General features: G+C 46.8%; 2 protein-coding genes and 1 long non-coding RNA gene across 13 annotated transcripts in view; 2 read left to right on the top strand and 1 right to left on the bottom strand.

The window, feature by feature from the left end:
- Positions 1 to 5,946, top strand: part of ZNF711 (zinc finger protein 711) — a 29,629-nt gene extending 23,683 nt beyond the window's left edge. For 8 of the 9 annotated variants that reach the window (XM_048319012.1, XM_048319005.1, XM_048319009.1 and 5 more), the window contains 2 exons: positions 1,027 to 3,808; positions 4,606 to 5,946. The gene's annotated coding sequence lies outside the window, so the exon portion shown is untranslated. The remainder of the gene's footprint in view (positions 1 to 1,026; positions 3,809 to 4,605) is intronic. The other variant, XM_048319011.1, reaches the window with a different exon arrangement.
- On the bottom strand, positions 280 to 17,529 carry POF1B (POF1B actin binding protein). Of its 3 annotated transcripts, XR_007206807.1 has the most exons (16): positions 17,174 to 17,527; positions 11,960 to 11,998; positions 11,461 to 11,562; positions 10,194 to 10,367; positions 9,103 to 9,233; positions 8,090 to 8,117; positions 7,193 to 7,267; positions 4,900 to 4,992; positions 4,126 to 4,239; positions 3,821 to 3,973; positions 3,599 to 3,709; positions 2,853 to 2,981; positions 2,496 to 2,569; positions 2,292 to 2,406; positions 674 to 1,242; positions 280 to 535 (listed from the first exon to the last, which is right to left on the bottom strand). XR_007206807.1 is itself a non-coding variant. In XM_048319014.1 (15 exons), the coding sequence occupies exons 1-15, from the start codon at positions 17,504 to 17,506 to the stop codon at positions 1,237 to 1,239; spliced, it is 1,677 nt and encodes a 558-aa protein (XP_048174971.1). In that variant the 5' UTR covers positions 17,507 to 17,527; the 3' UTR covers positions 280 to 1,236. The 3 variants fall into 3 exon arrangements, 2 of the variants coding, with proteins under 2 accessions (XP_048174971.1, XP_048174970.1); XM_048319014.1 differs by having other exon boundaries at positions 280 to 1,242; XM_048319013.1 differs by lacking the exon at positions 280 to 535 and having other exon boundaries at positions 1,171 to 2,406; positions 17,174 to 17,529.
- LOC125333229 overlaps positions 16,658 to 22,178 on the top strand; it is an 18,487-nt gene continuing 12,966 nt past the window's right edge. The window contains exon 1 of the long non-coding RNA XR_007206809.1: positions 16,658 to 16,889. This is a non-coding gene — a long non-coding RNA (uncharacterized LOC125333229). The remainder of the gene's footprint in view (positions 16,890 to 22,178) is intronic.

Here is a 22,178-nt window from a genome sequence, read left to right as displayed (position 1 = left end):
CAGGCTGAAGGGGTGGCCCAGGCAGGTGAAAGTGCAGGCCCCTCTCAGCCTGGACACACTCAAAGAGCAGCAGCAGGTTTTAGTTGTGGCTCTTTGCCCAGTCCTGAAGAGCACAAGGCCAGCTGGACATCCAGCATTACCTGATGGAGGACTGGGGGCAGCAGCCAGAAAAGGGACGCAGCTCTCATCCTTCACTTGTGAAGATTCATAGAGAGGAACAAGACACCACTTGCTCCCCCCTCACACAACATGGTTCCAGGACAGACAGACAATGACCCAGAGAGTTAAACTTGGCTTTATTTCATGGTTACACATAGTCTCCAGCATTTTTTCCCCATTAAACGTTGCCTAGGGTCTATAGTATCTGGGAACAGAACTACATGGCTGCAGCAGGAAAGCAAAGCAAGAACCCCACGATAAAAGAGCACCTTTGGATTACAGCGTTCAAACTTTCCCTGTGATTCTCTGTGCTGTGTTGCTCAGACAACTGCTGTATCATGAACACCAAAATCAGTTTGAAAGAATTTCTGTGGTCCTGCAAGGAGCAGAAATTGTAAATGGCAGGTTGGTCTGATAAGGAAATTTAGTCCATGAATGAAAATAGCTCAAAGTTCTTCTATATAAAAATATGCCAAGTTGTTGAAAATTTGAAGCACAGCAAATAAATACTTACAGCTGGTTTGGGGCTAAGAACACATCACCTCTGAGGTCAGAAACATTCTCTAAAATGAGCCTTTGCCCAGCCTTCACTGAACTGGGTCCTGCTGGCATTTGCCAGGTCAGAAGCTGGGTTTGCTGTAAGTTTTGTCCTTTGTGTCCGAGCTTCCCAGACAGAGGCAGGTGTAAGGTAAGGAGCAGGTCCCAGTGAGGTATTTTTGAAGTTTCCATGCAGCCCGTGACTCTGCACTGAAAGCAGCCGTGGGAGGGGTGGGACTGACATCGGGGTCATTCCCACTCTCAGCATGTGGACACGGAACATGGCTACAAGGAGGAAAAGGTTTCAGGTGTCTTCCTTTTGTCTCCTAGACTGCCTCAGGACCGGCTGAAGAACAGGAGTTAGTCAAGAACAGCTGAAGTCCACAGAGGGATGGCATCCCATTCTTCCGAGGGAAAAGTGAGTCCTTAATGTTTTCTCAGCCTTCCTCACTCTCAGACTGAACCTTTTTTTGGATGCAGAAGAGCAGAAAGTAAAGCAGTTTCAGTGGTTGTGAACTCCTTGGAGCTCAGAGGTTTCTTTCATTCCTAAAAGAAACAAGCAACTTGTTAGAAGAAATACATAAACCTGTTTCTGTTATGAAACAAAACTACCTCCTGTAAAGCATCTCATTTAATTACCTACTTGTTTTCTCTTGTGAAGGGTCCAAGGGGAGCAGTGAGCCTTTCCTCTGTACCAAACACTTCACTTTTTAATTTCTCTATTGATGTTTAATTGCTTGACATTTCACTAGGTTGCAATGCACCTGGGTGAGTTTTAGGGCTCAGTAATAAAACTCTGCTCTTTGCCAGTGACCTGCACTTTCTACTTTCCTAATCCTGCTGCAGGCAAGGTCCCCTTGGGGAGCAGGCCAGATGTGCTACCTGCATCTGCTCAGGCTGTCACAAAACTGTCTCCTGGCTGTGTCCCCCCCTTGGTTGTGTCCAGGTGCTGCTGTGACCTTGTGCCTGCAGCCACCACCACCCCTGCCTGGCCACCCTGCCATTTCTCCAGCCTTTTCCTTGTAGCCAAACTTGGCACCACAAGCCACTGCCTGTAACAGAAATAGCTTCCGCAGCCCTGTTTTCTATTTTTATTCTGAATCACTCCTTAAAATGTCACCACTCTTCTGCATTCCTGGGTTAGTCACTGCCATAGCTCAAGGTGAGTTTCAGGGATGTGCTGCTTCGTATGTTTTAGTAATAGCTTGGAGTCATTAATGCTCCTAATGCAGAGGGAGCACAGCCCTCCCAAATCCCTCCTCACCTGAGAGCACAGCAGGACACAGTCCCTGCCTCCCTGCCCAGTACAGCAACACCCCGGGGCCGGTGTTAGGGCAACGCTGCTGCTTTTGTTCAGGGCAATTACGTGCCAGAGAAAACAACAAAAGGTTTTATTTGTACCACACCCACCAATTACTGCCTGCTCGCAAGAGCCAGGACACTTCCCTGGCTGCAGTCAGTCACTTTGCTTTTTGCAGCGAGTTAAATTACCACGAGGGCATCCCTGAGCTCTCAGTTTGGGAAATACTTGCTTTGAAGTTAAATTGAACGCTTAGGGAGTGCAGAGGGAACAGTCCCTCTCCAGGTAAACTCACATGTTTCCAGATCTCTCCAGTCCTCTCAATTACAATCGTTTGTGATTTATTGACAGGTGATGTGACCTTGTAGTCATCAGACAGGAGACCCAGAATAGGATACTGATTCCTATACCTGCAGAGAGTTGAACAGGTTGCTTAACAGAGCCTAAATAAAGGAAATCCCAAAGGATGTGTTTTTAAGAAAGGTGAATAACACATTACTTTTTAGTGATGATGGCTGTCACCCCAGGGGACTGACTGCCGGATAATTTCTCGTGCTTCAGTCTGAAGAGCTCCTGAGAAAACCAAAAGCAAACATTGATTTGAAGTAATGTTTTCTGAAGTATCAATTCAATAAAGTCACAACAAAATATTTGCAGAACTTCATCTCAAAGAACAGTCTGAAAATCTGTTCTTCCAGAAGGCTGGCAGAGGAACAGCATTCAGTTAAAACAAATCCTAGCCCCTATTCCTGAGCCAGGAGAGGACAAAGGACTTCCTGGTAAGGTTTCACTTGCACAGTACATAGAAGTTTAAACACAAAAACCCTTAGAAGAGAAATAACTTGAATTATTTTACCTCTTGCTGTTGTTTAATAAAAGCCTCTTTGTCCTCCAGCAGCGATGTCAGTTCGTGCAGCCTCATTTGCAAGTCACTGTTGCTCCCCTCTCTCCTGGTTATGTCCTGCTGGAACTGGCACAGCTGAGACTGCAGAACAAGGCAGGAGCTCTCAGGTGTGGGGGGCTCTGGGCAGGGCCCCTCAGCACCCACCCGGGCTCCGGGGCTGGCATTTCATTAACACCATCAACAGTGAGACCCAGGCATTTTCAGATCAGGAAGCTGAGCCACACAGTAAATTCAGAAAGTGCTAATTGGACTGAATTCTACCCAGTATTAATTTAATTCTTTTATAACTCTGTAAAGCTAAACCAACACTGAACCAGTTGAATTGGCTTCCAGACACTTTTATTACTGATTTCTATGAGAGACATTTCCTACATACAGCTGTCACTGAGATTTATTTTTGTCTCCTATTGAGCATCTTTTGACTAATTTCTTATGTTACCAGGACACATGAAATATCCCTTTAGGACAGCCTGCTAATCAGATTGATCCCTAGTTTCTTCATGTGAAGAACTGTTGGGGTGTTTTTAAAATCACAGTTTTCTGTTCTACTGTAAAGGTTTTGAGCCATCACCACTGTCTATGAGTAAAGTAACTGCAGAACCCAAAGACACCCAAAAAGTGCTTGCGGTAGATCTCTGCTGTTATAACTGCAAGAGCAGCTGTCCCCGCACACAGCCAGTGCCAGCAGCGCCCCTTACCCTGAGGCTGCGGATCTCCCTGTCCTTGTCCTCCCTCAGGTTGTTGATCATCTCCACGTAGCGGCTGGAGAGCTCGTCCGTCGTGGTCTGCAGGGTTGGGCTGGAGCAGCTCTGCAGCAAAGAACCAGTTTTTATTTTACAAAGAGTTTTCATCATTAGTTTTCCTGCACTGATCCCTCCGAGTCTGGGACCCAGACTGCACCCAGCCAGGTGAGCCCTCACCTGCAGCTTGAGGCTCTGGATCTCCTGCTCCAGGGCCCTCTTGCTGTACTCCAGCTCCTTCAGCTGGCAGTCCTTGTCCCCCTCACTGAGCCGCAGGGACAGGAGCTGTTCCTCCAGGGAGCGGCATTTGGCAGTGCTGTCCCTGAGCCCTTGCTGGAAAGTACAGGGGGATGAGCACATGGAATTCCCCAGGGGAGCAACAGCATCATACACACAGCAGGCAGCAGTTACTCAGAGTACCCAAAAGTCAGCAAACTGCCCCTATTTTGGCTGCCTGGAATGACACTGAAAAGGTCTAGATTCACCTGCTGCTGACGATTGTTCTCCCTCAGAGAAGCCAACATTGTTTCATATTCTTTTACTTGAGAATCCTTAAAAGCCAAATCCTTCTTCAGCAAGACATTGTCTGTTTCCAGCTTCTGCAGGACAAAAGTCAAAAGCTCACAGTCAAAAGCTGCAATTTTTCAGTAAACGCTTCCCATAAAGTACAACACATGCAGTTTTTAGTAAAGGGATGTTTTACAATCAAGAGAATGCTCAACTTTCTTGAAAGTCTGGGGTTTAGGTACACAGCACACACTGTAGTGCCTGTGGCTTTGTGCTGGGTGGTGAGCGCTGGGATCCCGGACACTGCCCTTCCAGTCTGTCCCAGAAACAATTTAAATAGAAGGCAACAAAAAAAACCCCAAACAAACAAAACCCACCACAAAACTAAGCCTACTGCACAGACTCCTTGTTCTGGGCTCAAGTTCAAACTCCTTCTCCCTCAACTTTGCATTTTCCAGGACAATGCTGTGACATTCCCAGCAGTGCCAGCACTTGGGCTGGTGTGAGAAACACTGCTGCTTCCCCAACAGGAATGATCTGCTGCCTGCATCCACAGCCACAGAGCTGGGATGGCTGAAGCCCAGAGAACCCCTGGAGCTGCCCAAGCCACCCGTGGCCATCCAGGCCCCCCGAGGCACTGACAGAGCAGCCACTGCCATCAGCGCAGCCACAGCCTGCAATGCCAGCCCTGGGCTCCTGCTGCCAGCTGGGAACAGCTGGATGAGCCGTGGGCAGTGAGGAACAGGACTCACCCCCAGGTCATCCTGCAAATGGCAGAGCTCCTCACGCAGATTCTTGAACGTGGAAAGCACAAGTCTCAGGGATTTGTCCGATGTCACTCTCATCTGGGAGGGGAGAAATTGAAAGGGTAATTGGGATTAATTAGGCAGCTTTGTTTACAATATGCCTGACAAGAGGTAGAACAGAAACTGCTTTACAGCTGACATAACTTCTAAAACCATTGCACATCCTTTGAAGTGCCCACAGTTTCTACAAGAAACATTTTCATTGCACTTTGTTCTGCAAATGCCCGTGTTCAATTTCTGCTTGTAACACAGGAAAACGTTGTTAACGTGGAAGGAACAACAGAGTAAGGAACTGCGCCTTTGTACACCAATAAAGTGAAAAATAAATTGTTAATATTGCACAATTACTGTGTGAGCTTTCAAAGCTTTGTGTTTACACTGATTTTTAGAAATTGCTGCCCTGCCTGAAAAGGGGAATGAGTCATGTTTGAGATCTGGCAAAGCTTTGGGCTCAAGGGTGAGGGAACTTAATTAACATTTTTAAAAATTTAAATTGAAAAAGCTCATACAGCCAACTCCTCCCTTTAAAAGGAAAAAGATCCCAAAGATGAAAGGAATCACCTGGATGAAAGAGAAAACCAGAAGTGACCACAGCCCAACACTTTTCTCCTTTGGAATGTTAATTTCAATGTCTCTAATAGCCGTGTATTGATTCAGGTGAAAGCATAAATTGCTGCATTTCATGATACATATAATATTTAAAAGAAGAAGAATAGAGTTTGAAAGGACACAAAATAACTCCTCAAGTTGTGACTCTCCTGGAAGGGCTGAATATTCTGTGCAAAAACTGTGGTTTTTTACTGTCTGGACAAAAGTGAAATCCTCCTGCATGTTCCCTTAACTTGGAAGAATGAGCTCTCTATCCGTATGGGGATTGGCCCTTGCCCAGTTTTTTATCCCCACTGGTGCTGTGGTGTGACTGAGCCTTCATTCCTAGTGTAACTCAACTTTTTGTTTGTTCTATAATTAAAGTGGAATTTCACTTTTGCTGTATGGTTTTGTTGGTTTTATTGTGTAATACACTACAGGGTAGTTTGAAAGAAGGAATTGAGTCAAATGGTGAAATTTAGACTATAAAAGTGTACGGAAAACCCCACTCAGCAATTGCTTCGTGCTAGAGGTTGCTGAAGCCCAGAGGTGCCATGTGCTTTTCCTGTGGAATTCTCTGTGTCCTTAGAGGAGCCTCTGGGCATTCCCAACTTGGGATCCTGGGCTGTGCAAACCCTTCCCTCCCAGCTCTGTCCCAGTGGCCAAGGGGTCTGGGAACACTCTGGGTGTATCCTGAAAACACCTGGTTCCCCAAAAACCATTTTGGCTGCATTTTTTAATCACAGCTGTGTGGGTGTAAAACCAGCTGGACACATAGACAACAGGAAATGCCTGTTCCAGCTTTTTCACCTGGAGCTGAACCAGCCTCCTGGGACAGTGTGCCAGCGTGAGGCCATGGAATATTTGGGGGTTGATGTCCATCTTCCTTGTAAGAGAAGCACAGAATAAGTCCAGGTGGAAGGGACTGGGGAGGTCAGAGCAGGGCAGCTGCAAACTCAGTCCAGGCTGCTCCTTCACAACTCCATTCCAATGGATTTTTTTTTTTTTACCAGGAAGTAATTCCAAGGTACAGCTCCCTGGTAGGATCACCCTCCCCCTACCTGAGGGAGCCCAGATCAGGACGCTGCTGCTGAGGCTGCCCTGGATCCTGCTCTGACACTCCTGCCTGGCAAAGGCAGCTCTGAGTGCTGAGCTGTGCTTTTGGCATCTGGCAACAAACAGAACCATTGCTGCTGTGGTTCAGGTGTAAAGGGTTTTGTCCTCCTGTCTGGTTCTCCAGCTCCCTCCCCACCCCTCCCTGCCTGCTCCGTGCCCAGCCATGGGGTTGGGCTGTGTGCACATGGGATTCAGGCTCTGCTTCTGTTTTTAGCACCTCCTATTTGTGTTTGGCTTTTAAAGTAAAGCCTTAATACACAAAACAGAAAGATGAAAGGTCTCTGTTCTCTCAGTGGTCTAAAGCCAAGAGTTTCCAGTGAAACTGCAGGAAAGCCCCAGTAAAGCTCAGTTTAAAAGACACAAGTGGACTGTGGGTCCAGCTGGCACTTCCCTTAACACCACCATTCCACCCCCTTTACTGTAGAAACAGTGGAATGAGGGAATGCAGAGTGAAGTGTGTGATGTACCAAGTCCCATCTCCTTGTGAGCCAACTCCTACTGCACCCAGTTCCTACAGGCTGCCACGCTCCCATACCTGGAGGAGATAACGAATCTGCTGCTTTGTTGCCTCAGACAGTCCTTTGGGAATTAATTCCTCAATATCTTCAGTCTAAGCAAAGAAGGGAGGAAAGGGGAGACATCTTGATTAAGAATTTTGCCTGGTAGATAGCAATGTGGTTTCTTCATTAATTACACAGCTCTGCTATGAAAAACATCCTTAGTACAAGGCAAATAAGAACAAAAATAGATCAAAGTCTATCCAGAAAACTTCCAAAGTCTTTTATACGTGAGGCATGTACAAAGTGAGATGAAGTGATACATGAAGCATATATTCAAATCCTTAAATTTAAAATTTATTTTAAAAGCAGTATTCAAACCAATCCTCTCTCAGGGATTAACAGCTGATGCTACAACTCCCAGCAGTTCATGGTGGGGAAATGCCTTGTGTTTCTGACCAGTGAATGGGCTGCCAGTAAACCCCAGATGACCAACAGGAGATGCTGCCAGGATTCAGTGGCATTTGCTTCCTTCAGGTGAGCCCTGAACAGGTATTTCTGCCCCATTCACACTGAATGCCTTCAAAGGTGCAGCACCTGCTGCTCAGCAGCACTCACAGGCCAGGGAGTGATGGAGCCCTTGCAAAAAAACCATTCTGAAAATACAGGTACCTGTGCAAGTCATTTTCCAGTGAAACCATTATTGGCAGGAGAGACTTCCAAAATTTGACTCTCATACTGGAATAATGCGAATTCTTCAAGTTTCCTTTCAGTATTATCACATTTATACCTGCCTGGCAGTAGGTTTCAGGCTCTGAATGTTTTTTGCCAAGCAGGAGCCATTAACTAACAAAGACCAGCCTCCTTCATTGCAACTGGCTTGGCTAATTTGCTTGAACCCCCCCACCAGTGTCAGGGGACAGCCTGGGCCTTACCTGGCATGTTAACTCGATGTCGTGGTTCCTGTAAAACACAAAATCCAAGGATCTGTTAACACAAAGCTGCTTGAGAACTTTCAAGATTCAGGCCCACATTCACCACTAAAAGATTGATGGACAATACAGAGCAAGGAAGGGCCTTTATCAGCTCAAGAGTCATTACCTTCCCTCTGTGGTGCCAGGCAGTGACTGTTAAACACCACTCCAGCAAGGAATTCCCGGGGAGACCGGAGTCCTACAGCAGCACAGCTAACACAGGCTGACAGTCCCCAGTTCTTTGGGCAGTTATCCAAATTATGGTCAGTTAACCCAATTACTCCCTTAATTGCCTGGATAATGGTTTGCCCACAACTCTGCTGCAATACCCTGCCCCAAGTGTTGACTTGGCACTGTCAGGGTCTTTGTGGTGGTTAAATTCCCTTTTTCCCTCTGCTACAGGACCACTTTCCTTATTCAGTAACCCTTGAAAGCACCAGACGAGACCAGGAGTGAGGGGGAAGAATGAGGGCGATTGAGAGGGAAGGGGGAAGGTTGTGCAGGCTCTGAATCTCACTTCTTCCCACAGATGGTCTGCAGAAAACATGCTTAATGTTCATTTGGGTGTAGAGACTGAGCTTTATGCCTGGTGGCTGTCCTTTAATCCATTAACACATGTTGAAACAACATTTCAACGGGACAGAGGAACTTTGGACATTTGGGTTGTTTCTTCAGGACACAGCAATTGTATCATGAAATATATGTCAGCATGTGCTGTAAGTACTTGTTTGCTCAAGTGTACCAACACGTGTGAGACACAATTCGTAAGCATCAAATTCAATAAATTTCCTTGGCTCACAGCATTTTTATGTCCTCAGTTACTTGCAAATCAGATGAATGTGTAAAACATCCAGTCAATTCTAGCTGTCAGGAAGAAAAAAAAGAGTACAACCAATCCACAAGCACCACCATCCCTGTCAGCTGTGCAGTGCTGGATGTCTGGGACACAGGCATGACAGATCCAGTGGCAATACCTTGTGCCAATCTTCTCCACGTGCTGCAGCAAACAGCTGTACAGGTCAGTGCTCTTGCGGTGCAGCTCGGCCAGCAGCTCCCCGAAGAAGCGACAGTCCAGCTGCTCGGGGTTGTCCTGGGGGCAGCTCACCTGGCAGGAGACAGGCAGGAGATCAGAACAGGATCCCTTCTTCGGGAGGAAAGCTGAACATGAGAATGCTACAGGTAGAATGGACTTGGGTCTGGCTGCTCTTAGACATTTGCAATTTGTTTACACTTTCCTTGGTGGTGAGTCTTCCATGTCTGCTGGCTTTCAACAAACTGTACAGAGAGGAATTACTTCCTTTAGAACAACAGGCACTAAGTCCTGCTTCCAGAGCAGTGCCATCATTTGTCATCAGCTCTATAGGAACATCAGCCCAAGCTGAGTGTCCCAAGCTGCTTGATGGGAGTGTCAGGCTCTGGAAGGTTCTGCACAGGTCTGACACTGAGGTCCCCAGGGTGTTTGTCACCCAAACACCAACTGGGTGCACAGGAGGGACCTGCTGCACTCCCTCTCCAGCTGCACTAACAGGCTACAGCTATACCAGGAAGTTCCTTTTGTGCTTCCAGTGAATCTGTGTCAACAACTTTTGCATCAAATTGAAATATATTTGAAGCCCTGGTTGATCAGCATAGGAGGAGAGGAATCCTGAGCTGATGTTTGTCGAGGTTATAAAGCAAAGTGTGTTTTCTCCCAAACTCGAGGCAGAGCTGTGCATCCCTCAGTCTGTGTGTACAGACTGACAGGTGGAACCTGACTGAATTGATGGGTAAAGAAAAACAAAACCAAACAACCCAGCGAGACTGAGCACAGTTAAACACCATGGGCTGATCTCAGTCAGTGCACACCTGAGCACAGGTCTGTGACAACGAGAAATACAACACCTCAAAGAGCCATTTCCCCCCTCAACAGCACATGACAAAACCTCGAACAGTTCCAGACAGAGATACAGACCCTGCTTAGTTCCAGGGCTGTGGTGCTGAGAGTTCCAACAAAACCTGCACAAACATAAAACCCTTCCTTCCCAGAGTTTTCTCCCTGCCTAAGAACAAAGCAAGAAGCTCTCACCAGCTCGGGGGCCGTGCTCCTCCTCACGGCGTGTCCCCGGCTCTCGTCGCTGCCCGGGCACAGCTCGCAGGCGCTGCCCGTCTGTGTCTGCTGGCACTGCTGGGTCACCGGCACCGGCAGGGCGGGCGGGCACTGCGGGCACTGCTCCGCCTGGCACACCTGGAACTGCCTCTCCTGCGGACACAACCGGACTTGTTAGTGCTGGACACGTCTGGATGGGGTGGGAGATTAACCTCAATAGCGAATGAAATGTGTCTGTGACTGGCAAGGCTGGTGGTGGTTTCAGATGTTTTAATAATCCAAATAATTTTATTTTTTTTTTTTTTATTCCTACCTGAAAGCGAGTTTGCCTCACACTTTTATGCTCCAGGGTCATAATTCACCATTTTCCTCCAATTTTAGAAGCTGCCAGTGAAAAGCACAGGAGAGACACCTTTCCCAAGGTGGATGTCCCATTACACATGAAAATTTCCTTCAAAACTACACTCCTGATTTGACCTAAATCTAAACATACCCCACTTAACAAAAACCAGAACTATAGTTTCCAGGACTTCCACGATTTTTTATTCTTTTCTTTGCACATCATCTGCAGAAAGAAAGAAGCTATTACTTATAATTACTTTTTTTTTCCTTTTTCCGCTTCAGAGACTGGACATCACAGATAATTCACCTGTCTAAAATCCAGAGTGCCATGAATACTTTGGTTTTTTAAACTGAAGTTAAAAACCCCCCAGGTAAATCACTCTGAGATATGTTAAATTTCAATTTTTTTTTTCTTGTTGGAAATACTTCAGAGCAATAAAATGGAGCAATATTTTTGCTATTGACAAAACACCAGTTTTAAGATGAAATTTCAGACAAGTTTGCCAAATATATATTGTTTCAAGAGTCAGTAAAAAAAAAAATTGTCTTTTTAACTTTTTTTTTCCAAAAATTTATCTTGGTTGTTCTGTTGTGAAGCTACTGCAAGAAACTAATTCACAGTCACTATTCAGATACAGACTGACAGTATTAGAGATACAAAGCAGTTTTCATTGTTAATAAATAAATAAATTCTCAGGAAAAATATGGCAAACATTCCACCTTCTGCTCTCCTTAAATATTGTTTCATTTACTCTGAGAATGTGTCCTAGATCACAACAAGGCAGTTCTCAGATTGGCAGCTACTCCCAACAAAATCCCAGAACCAAACCAACCCAGAAACATCAATTTCCTGCTACCACCTCAATTTTCTTTTTGCAAGAGATAATACAAACACCCAGCTTACTTGCAGGGGATTTAATAGCTCATATTTTCTTATTGTCTTTTCATAGATGACATTATTTCCAGGACAGAAGTTTGCCCCTCTAAGAAAAGGGGATAATGGCTCCTGTAAAACACATAAATAAAAACATCCTTAAATCTTGTCAAACAGCAAACTCAGGATTAGTGTAATTTTGACCAAAACCAGGTAATTTAAAGACATGTGAGATGTCCTTTAGGATGTGTACATTTGAGTGCGTGTCCATTTGGAAACAAAGTGGCTGTGCTTGCATAGGGACTGTGCGAAATAAATACAGTAGAAGCAGTTAGTAGTTAATCAATATTAATGAAGACTTAGGTGCTGAGAGGTGGGAGCCTGACTGGCCATTCTGCAGTGTTTTCAATCCCTCATAATTCCATCTCTCACCCTCAGAGGTGTCAGCTGTGTGCTTTCAAAGTGTTTATCATGCCCCGTGGAGGCAGCTGGGGAAGGAGCTGAGGGAACTCCAACACAGTTTCCCTACCTGATCCGGGTTCTCGATAATGATCCTGCGAATGGTGCCCTGCAAGGAAGGGAAAAAGGTTCAGAGATTACTGCACTTCAACCTCTAACACCTTTCCTGGCAGAGCTCAGGCCTTCACAGATTCCCAAAGGAATCTGATTATGGACATTGGCAGAAAATACTTTGGGATCCACTGGCCACAATCACCTGGAGATATTTTAAACCCAGGGCCTTCCCACTCCAAAGGAATTGGCCCATGTGCAGCATGGCAAGACACAACCCATCACTGCATTTTAAGAGTTGGGTTTTTCTCAGTCCCCTCTTTGCAGGTCTGAGGTAATTAGTCCATATTTTCTGTAAGTGCAGCAGAACAGGCACAAATCAAAGCTGGATAAGGCTTCCTGGATCCTATGTCCCTGTTCCAGTCCATCTCTTTTACTTTCAGTTTTTCATGTTACACATCTAACTCAGTGGTGTAGATGGAGATACACCATCAATTCTTTTTGTTTCACTAAGGCATGAAAATTTGGATTTTGCTTAAACTCAGAAGTGGACAGAGAAGCCACCCAGCAAACCACTGGGTCACATCCAGTTCACACAACTCCACAATTGCCATCTATGGGAACGATGCCCACACAGAGCATCTGCACATTCCTGAAGGAAAAATGAGATGTACCTTTTCAAATTACAAAAATCTGTCCCTGGCAGCAGCTTTGTTTTCAAATAGATTTCTTCAGGTTTTGCCCCAGTACTGTCTACAAGCAATTGTAGATGCTGTCCTCCACCAGTTCCAACAAATCACACATTGCTTCAACTCTTCACATCCAGGCCTTTACCCAAACAAGCAGAGTTCCCACTGAATCCAATCTAAGGACTGGGCAATTTGTCGGTTTGCAGCATCCTGTTTATTCTCCCTCACAGCACAAACCTCCAATCTTCATAATGAATCATTTCTTCCCCAGACCCAGGGGGAAGTTTATGTGGCTGCAGTTCAGTCTCAGACACATTCTCAGCCAGGTGAGAGCAGCTCTGAAGTAGGTCAGGTTTCCCGACAACTGTTGGATAAGTTTAGGAAGCCTGGAGCACTTTTCCAAACTTCCCAAGGGTGAATCATAACAGCACCAGGAAAGAGAAACAAAAGTAGAAAAGAAACTGTTTTTGTAGCAGTCAAAGTAACTAAGAAATTTCAAAATTAAAAGTGCTGCAGAAACTTGGGAAGCTGCTCAGTGCTGCTCCCACCCCGTGTGCCAGTGGTGCCAGCAGGACTCTGAGTGTGGGGACACAACACCGGGAGGAGGCAGCAGAGGTGGAACCTGCAGCCCAATCCTGCATCACTGACACCTGCAGAGCTGGAACTAAAAAGTGAGATACTCAACAAAGGGATGGCCACTGGTCCTTCCTTCAGCCGAGTCTCAGAGCAGGCATAGCTTGATCCCAGTGTCCGTGCTGGAGCACAGGGAGCTGTGACACAGGAGAGCCGTGGGATGGCAGGGAGTGCTTCATTCCAGCGCAGGGACACCACATGGCCATTGTGTAACATTAAACAACAGCTTTGGAATTCGCTGAAAGGTTGGAGAAATGTGCCAGGACTAACTCAAAATCCAGAGAGGATAACACATCCAGGGTGTTCTCAGAGGAATAAACCCACAACTGAGGAGTCTGGAGCATTTTAAGTTGTAACAGACCTTTATAATATTCACGAGGACAGCCTCATTGTATATGCAATATTATACAGAACCTACAAATATTTTGCCTGGATAAAATTATGCTTATTTTCGAGATACCCAAACTCTTTCATTTTCAAAGAACTGCTTTACAAACACGGATTTGCCTGCCCTTTCTCCCGTTCCAGCCAAGCAGGCTGGACTGGCACAGGCTGGGAGGGGACCAAGAGGCAGAAGCACTGTGCCTGTGCCAGCCTGCGCTGCCCACACACAGCTCCCGGCTCCACACAAGGAGGTGCCACCTCCAAGGCCTCTGGAGCTGTCCCCCAGCACTGGGGAGACTGCCATGGAAAGGGATCTCGGGCTGTTTCCATTTTCCAGCATTCCCAAGGGGCATAGCTCAGGACACTCTCAGTGCAGTCACAAGATGCAGTGTTTGGAGATGCAGCATTTTCTAACTGGGAGAAGGAAGGGGAAGGTGGGATTCCAAAGGCAAAGCCCAGTGCTGTTGTGGGTTTCAGTGGCATGACTGGGTTTGGAATTTATAATAGCCTGACCAGTCAGTCTGGGTCTATTTTACAGAATCACAGAGTGTTTGGGAGGGACCTTAAAGTTCTTCCCATTCCAACCCCTGCCATAGGGTTTATAAGGAGACTTTCCAAAGATAACACTAACACTTTCATAAATATTTTTTGCAGTCTTTAAGATTTTTAAATATTAAAATAAGCATTTGATAGATTTATCCTTACTGTGAGCCAATTTTATGTAGAAGCAATTGGTCTTCTCACTTTTATTTCAACAGGTTCCCCTTGGCTTCAGCCAACACAGAGATGAAAGTAAGAATTTCATCTATGTCAAAGGCCTTTATCCACAACACATTGTCTTGCTAATTACAAGCAATCCAGTCATCTAATCATAATTTATGAGTTCCAGTTGGCAGGTGAAATGGGGAAATGGCAGGCTGTGTTTGAGGCTGTTACAACACAGACCAGCCCTGGAGCTGGTTAATATTACACCATTTTCATGGGAGCTCTTTGCACGTCACAGAACTGAGCCCAGCCACACAAACACCTGACTCCCAAAATTTCTCTCATGGACAGAAAATCCCTACAAACCCTGTCAGAGTTTTGGCCTCTGCAAACATCTTGCAAGTGTCATTCCATATATTATCTTTTCATGACCACGGTGAAGGGATTCATACACATAAACCACACTGGAAGGGAATTTATTCTCAACACTTCTCATTTAGATGAAGCAGAGCAAAATTTGCTGTGAATTACTCCAAGGACAAAACAAAGTCACATCAAGAAAGTAAAAAAAACCCTGAATCCTGAACCACAAAAAGTACCAGCACATGTACTCTGTGCACACACCAATTTCAAACTCTCCCTCTCTCCAGCTTATTGAAAGTGTACATAATAAACACAAGAGCACACCCCAGCCACATGACTGAAGACTAGCACTGTATCAACAGGGATGTAGATGTCTGTTATTGTTAATCCACAAAAGCTCTGCAGAAGCAAATTAAATATTGCTCAAAGACAGTCCTTTGCTTTACCAGCAGTACAGAGCTGAAACTACAGCTCGGGGCTGCCACTAACCCCAAACTCTCGTGTTACAACAAACACAGATGTGAGCTCAGTATCGGTCCATTATTCACTTTACGTGGCCCTACAGCTCAAAGGGCAACTGATCCACTCTTTGGGAATGCCCTACACCCCTCCCAGGGCTTCTCTCTGGCAACTCCCATTCAGCACCAAGCATGCCACTTCTGCCTTCTCCTAGCTGACTTCCCTGTTACTGTTTTCTGCTTAGTAACTTCCTAATAATCTGTATTAGGCGCCTTCCTTCTCCACCACTGAAACTGCAACCCACACAGAGCCTGACTGAGCTACACCCTCTTGTTTTTAAAGTCTCGTCCAGCAAAACACTTCAGCAAGAAATTAGTTTTCATCAGCAGGACATAATGGATTCAGTGACTACAACAGATGTTGAAAATGAAACATCCTCCATAGAGCAGCGACAGCATTTGAGCCTGTAATCCTTGTTCACATACTTATCTAGGCAGAGGAAGCCTGGGACTGCAGGGTTTATGCCAATGAATATTTAACTAATTAACTGCAATTCAGACTGTCATCCAGCCTAGCTGAGCAGATCACTTATCTGGGAGGTGAGAGACCTGTGTTTACACTCCTGCCCTACATCTTGCAAAAGAGGATTAACAACCTGGATAGAGGGAATGGCTCTGCCATAACCAACTCCTACAAAGCCATGACGATCGCAGACTCATTCAGGTTGGAAAAACCCACCAAAATCATCGAGTCCTGCCACTCCCCAGCACTGCCAAGGCCACCACTTGGCCATGTCCTTAAGTGCCACATCCACACATTTTTGAACATTTCCAGGGATGGTGACTCCACCGCTTCCCTGGGCAGTGTGCTCTGATGTTTAACCACCCATTCCATGAAGAAATCTTTTCCAATATCCAACCTAAACCTCCACTAACACAGCTTGAGGCTGTTTCCTCTTTGTCCTTGTAGGAGCCCAGCCGCTTGCTCACTTCCCAGGATTTACATAAACCATGCTGGAGAGGAAGGCAGCCCTCAAACCATGCAAATACTGCTTTCAAAGGAATTCAGGTCTTGTATTGGTCTTCATCCAGATTTTTTTTTTTTGACAGGTAAATATAACACGGGAAAGAAAACTCAGTAAGAGTTCATCTTGAAACAAATGTACGTTGCCGTTTGAGTATAGCAGAGCAATCCTATCAATGTTAATGATATTCTGCTGTATGAGGAAAAATGTGTTGAGAATAAATTCTGATCTCCATTTCTGGTTTTGCAGTCAAATCTGTTCTTAAACTATTGGTTTCTAGTTTCAATACACCAGTTGCATTAAATTCCACCGATACTTTCAAGCCATGCCTTGAATACACTCACAACAAACCTGCTGAACTGCATTGTGAGGGCTTTCCAAGCCCAACTCCCAACACTTCAGTCGCGGACCTTATTAAGCACCATCGATTCAAAGAGAACTAATAAGCACACAGGCTTCGTGTTCTATTTACATGAGCAGCCCCAAGTCAGCAGAGCCGCGCGGTGACATCCCGGCGTGGGAAGGGAGCACCCGCCTGCGGCGGGATCGCTGCTCTGCCGCGATAGAACCGGCAAAAACAGCGTTCTGCCTTAAGAGGGTGCCGGCGCTGGGCGGACACGGGTGACACCGCGCTGGGGCCGGTGCCACTGCCCGCATCCCTGCCTGGGGACAGCCCGGCGGAGCTGGGGACGGTGGGGAGCGGCTGCGGCGGCTTTTCCGCCGGGAAGCGCCCGGGGCGGGCGGAGGGGGCCGGGGCTGGACCCGTCCCACGCCCGGGGGAGCCCGGCCCGACCCTCCGGGCGCACCCGCAGCTCCCAGGGTCGGGCTCCGGCTTCGACGGCGCCTCATCCAGGCCGGGAGCGGGTCGGGAGGGGAGCAGCGCCCGAGGGCCCGGGCAGGAGCCGGGTCCCGGGTCCGCGAGGGGAACAGCGCCCGAGGGCCCGGGCAGCTCAGGGCTGGTCCGTGTCCGCAGTACCTGTGGCGAGTCGCAGCCGTGCCCGCTGTCCAGCGGCGAGGCGGCCCGGGAGGAGCAGGAGGTGCTGACCCGGCGGCAGCCCGGCCCGTAGGCGCGCACCCGGTCGTAGGCCACGGCGCCGTCCTGCTGCTGGTGCGGAGCGGGGTCCAGGCAGGGCAGCGGCCGCGGCGGCTCCGGGCACGGCGGGGGCTCGGGGCAGGGCGGCGGCTCGGGGCAGGGCCGGCGGGCGGGCAGGGTGCTGTAGTGCTGCTGCCGCCGGTAGTAGTGGTGCTGCTGCTGCTGGAGGTGCGGGGGCAGCGCGGGTGGCTGCAGCTGCTGCTGCGCCCCGAACATCGCGGCGGGACTGCGGCGCTGCGGGGCCGCTCCGGCTTTACCTGCGCGGGCCGCGCCTTGGGCGGGCCGCACCTGCGGGCGGGGAGCCCCGGCCCAACCCCGCCCCGGGCAGGGCCCGGCTGCGGCACCGCCGCCTGCCCGGGAACGGGCTCGGACCGACCGCGCTCCCGGTATTACAGCCCCGCAGCCAAACGTCACCCAGCGCCGCTGGCAGAAAAGCAAAGCCCTGTGCTTTCAGTAAAGCCCTTTGCTGTCGTTGTCTTTACAAGGTGTGTAGCGGGAGTGTAAACCCATAGTTATCTGCTACTCGAATGACTTAAATATTCTTTTCACGGGAGGTTATGAACTTCGCCAGAAAACCTTTCACACCTGCAGGAGCCGCGGTCGCCTTTGCCGGCTCGCAGGAGGCTCTGCCTGGGGCAGCAGCTGCCAGGGAAAGGAGCACGTTCTGTACCTGCATCCCTGCACCTGCACCGCAGAGCACGGGCTGCCTTCAGTGACCAGCTGATCTGAGCATCCCAGGATGGTTGGGATTGAAAGAGACCTTAAATTTCCATCCCGTTCCCACCCCCTGCCATGGGCAGGGACACCTTCCACTATCACAGGCTGCTCCAAGCCCCGTCTACCTTGGCTTTGGACACTCCCAGGGGAGCTGGGCACTCTGTGCCAGGGCCTCCCCACCCTCACAGGGAAGAGTTTCTTCCCGGTATCCTATCTAATCCTGCCCTCTGTCAGTGGGAAGCCATTCCCCCTTGTCCTGTCATTCCCAGTCCTCATCATTACAGATGGAACACCACGTGGCTCTTATCTAGAAAGGATGGGGCTTGTTACTTATTCAAAATCTCACTCTGCAGAGAAGAATGTGAACTTCGTTTCTCAACCCAGCCTATTTTGAGTTGGATTCCTCTGGCAGCGTCAGGCAAGCCCTAACCGAGAACATAACTTTGTTCTGCAAGGTCATGTTGCATTAACATAATTGTAGAATCTTGTATAATGAATATCCTTCTTAATGATAAACCTGAAATTCTTAATTTTGTCAGTTTGTTTCCCCAACATGCTTACTGTGCTGTAAGGCCACATTGCACAGTCACACAGAATAAAATTTCTATAGTACCATGTTAGGGCAAAACACCTCTGAAGTGGTGGAGCAATACCTTCTGCACTGTTCTACACTGGTCACTCACTGAAAGCTCTGTCTCTGAAATTAAAAAGTGTTCACCAATTCTGCTCAACAGGCATTTGGGAAGGTATGGATTTTAGGGTGAGTGCCCACAACAATCCCATATTTTAAGGCACTGTGACATCTAGAGACATATTCATCACATATAAAAAGTTTCACTTTTCCTCCAGGCATTAAACCCAAACAGACACCCTGATTTACATAGGAGCTTTTATAAAAAGCATTTCAGGTAAATTCTATCCCACTGGTTACAAAGGAACTAAATGCAGAGAAAATGTTGCCTTAAAACCTCATTCTTGCTTCACCAGCTTGGAAGAGCTGTTAGTTCCTTCTCACAAGCAATTAAAAAAAGAGCATTTCTTGGAAAGCAGTAAAATATGATCACAACAGCCTCTGTTTTACACAGACCATAAAAACTGTTTATGTTTCAGTAGGAAACTACAGAAACTGCAGTAATACTCCTCGGGGGTAAAAAGGTGCTGTAATATAAAATGTGGAAACACTGTTGGGTTTGCCAGCTCAGGAAGGTTACCTGCATGCAGCACGTTGCCCTGGTTAATAAAGAAGTTTCTACAAGGGTCAGCAGAAAGCAGGCCCCAAGTCATCCCATTGTAATGGAAATAAGGAACATCTTCCGGAAGGCTTTGTAGATGTGGTGAGGATTATTGGAGTCATAAATAACAACAGTAAGCAATACACGCATGGTGATCTGTACCGGCTAATGAAAAGAGCCTCAAACAAAGCTTTTGAATTTTAATGTGACCCAAGTTCCCTGTAGAGCCAAATCCTGGGATGGTGCTGCACTGTGGCGTGCAGGGTGTTACCTGCTCTGGAATTCGGCTGTGACAGCTGGGGCTACAAGGAATAAAACTGCTTTGATATAAAATAGAAAAATACTCTCTTGGGAAGACCACGACAAGAAACAGTGTTTACAACTTTTATACTTACGTTATTTATGGGCTTGGGAAGCCCTCTGAAGGACTGAGGCACAGAGGGTTAAAGAAGCCTGGCAGGCAGCAGCACCCCAGAAGCAACTTGATGAGGCAGAGATAAAAATCTGCTTTCAGCTGAAGGAAGGCTTTAGAGCTGGAAGTGAAGTCAGAACCAGCTGGTGAGCAGAGGCTTTGTTTGTGTGATCCTCCCTTTGAAGGCAGAGCCATCCTGCACCTGAGGTTTGGTGGAAGGTGCCTGTCTGCAGAGATAGCCCAGTGCACCCACTTCATCCCTACTGACCTGATCCAGATAGCTCAGTGCCCCCACTTTGTTCCTATTAACCTCTTAACCCTGGGCTGCCTGGGTCAGGCTGTGCTGACAGTGGGACAACACCTGGCAGAGGAAATCAAAGCAAGAAGACTTCTCTCTCCTCCTTCCAAAGGCCGGGACAGCCTGGCTGCAGGGCTCTGCTCTTGTACCAGCTAGAGCTGAACACCAGTAATTGCCATAAATATGATGCAAGGCATTTTCAGACAAGAGACCAGATGTCTAGAAGTTGCTGTTCAAATCACAAGTATGTCACTGGCTTTGGAAAACTGAGCTCTGTTCAGAAGTGTGTGTTTATAGCAAAAATCATTCAGGATGGTCACAGCCCACTTTATGCAGGTCAGGCCTTGCCTTGTACCAGCAGATTCTGCTCTCTGGGGTCCATGCTGGGGCAGAGAGGATTTAGAGGGGCAGCAGGAGGTGAATGGGGAGGGGGAAAAAACAGATGAGCACTGAGCAAAGGTCTGGCTGGGGAACATCTAATGAGTGTTGGAGTGTTGGCTCTGCGACACCTGAAGCCCCATCTGCCACCTCTCCACGGCAATTCTGGGGTACAGAATGCTGAAGGAAAGGATGGCAGGCTGGGTTTGGTACTGCCTGATCCTTTGCCCTTGTGGTTCGTGGCTCTGCAATAACAATGTGCTCTACTTCCCACAGGAAAAAAATTTAAAAGCACAGGGGGTGAAATCCCTTGAACTGTTTTAGGACAGCACTAGTTGGCTGTCCTGTCCCACACTAGAGCAGCTGCTCAGAGCCCATCATTCCCGCTGTTCATACAAGCACTGCTGTGGGCTCACCCACAATGACTTCTTATCTGCTGTATCATTTTATATTTTATTTAGAAATGTATTTTAACAAGGTGCCTCACCATGCATAACTAGCAGGATTGGATCTGAAATGCTTCTTGTGTGATTTTGGAATTGTAATTTTCTTTTTACATTCAGAGGTAAGAAAATTCAGTGAGAAGAAAGGGTTGAACAGAGTTTAGGGTATGGCTTAAAGATTCTCATTTACCTTGCTGGCACTAGCTCATGATCAGACCAAAAAGAGTGAAGGAAAGCCTCTTATCCCATTAATATGTTCCTTATAATAAATTGTGATATCAGTTTTAGTTTATACACTTCAAAAAGAAATGGAAATCCTTGGAATATGAAAAAGAAAAATCTAGATTTTAAAATTGCATTTATTCATTAGTAGCTAGGATGATTTATAATCTAAAATTGTCAAGGAATATGCAAATACACTTCTACTTTTGCTGTGCCACTAGAGAGGAAAAATAATCTTTGTATTATAGTATAACAGCAGTACATGGAGTACGAAAACAGAATAAAATGACTTTGTTGTATAAGGACGCTGGGTTTGTGATGGCCCTCAGTATTTTCAACTACTCAGAAGATTGTACTTCATGGTATGAAATGAAATAATACAGTGCTGCACTTACCCTGAAGCAGAAGTCGCTTCTTTCTTCTAACCACTTTCCTGTTTGAATTGTTGAGGTTATTGAACAGTCAATTTACTTTGTTTCAGATAATTAATACTATGCAGGAGATTGGTGATCAAGCAAAAAAACCCTCATTGACCAACTTTTCTCCAACCCATTAAAGACCTTATTCAGCATGCTAAGGAGTGAATGCCTCAGTTGAATGAAACACTGCCAGTTATCATTTAACAAATATCAATCGCAAAAAAACCCCTTCAGAGCATAACATTGTATGACAAATATAACATTTTACCCAATGGTAAGGCTTAGTACAAAATAAAAAGATGATGCTAAACTTTCTTCATGATGCTGCAAAAGTCCTCTGAGCACCAGCAGTGATATCTGTGTTATGCTGCCAGTTCTAATTTATAGTTCAGGGGTGCTGGAAGAGAACTCATAAAGGAAAGGGCCTGCAGACACGTGGAGCACACGGAGCAGCTGATCTGTGAGTTAAACGCTCCGGAGTTCCACGCCAAGGAAAGATATTGCATTCATTATGACCAAAGAGCAGGAAACCAGTTCAATTCCAAAGCAACAATTTGCATTTCCCTCTCCTGGACAGACTGCCTGAGGAACAATCCTCCTTATTGAAGGGGATAAAGGAGCTGTGCTTGTGACACACTGAAATAAGTGTTGGTACCTTGGTGGTTTTGGGGAGAACAAGACAGGGATTTGGGAGTTTATCTTTGCTGTTACTTGTACATGACTAAAAATGTGTTATAGACACAGCTCGACTGTGTTTAAAGAAAATC

This window comes from Corvus hawaiiensis, chromosome 14 (assembly GCF_020740725.1).
Source record: "Corvus hawaiiensis isolate bCorHaw1 chromosome 14, bCorHaw1.pri.cur, whole genome shotgun sequence".
Taxonomy (NCBI): Eukaryota; Metazoa; Chordata; class Aves; order Passeriformes; family Corvidae; genus Corvus; species Corvus hawaiiensis.
Note: the sequence above shows the minus strand (reverse complement) of the source record. Positions and strands in the feature narration are given on the sequence as shown.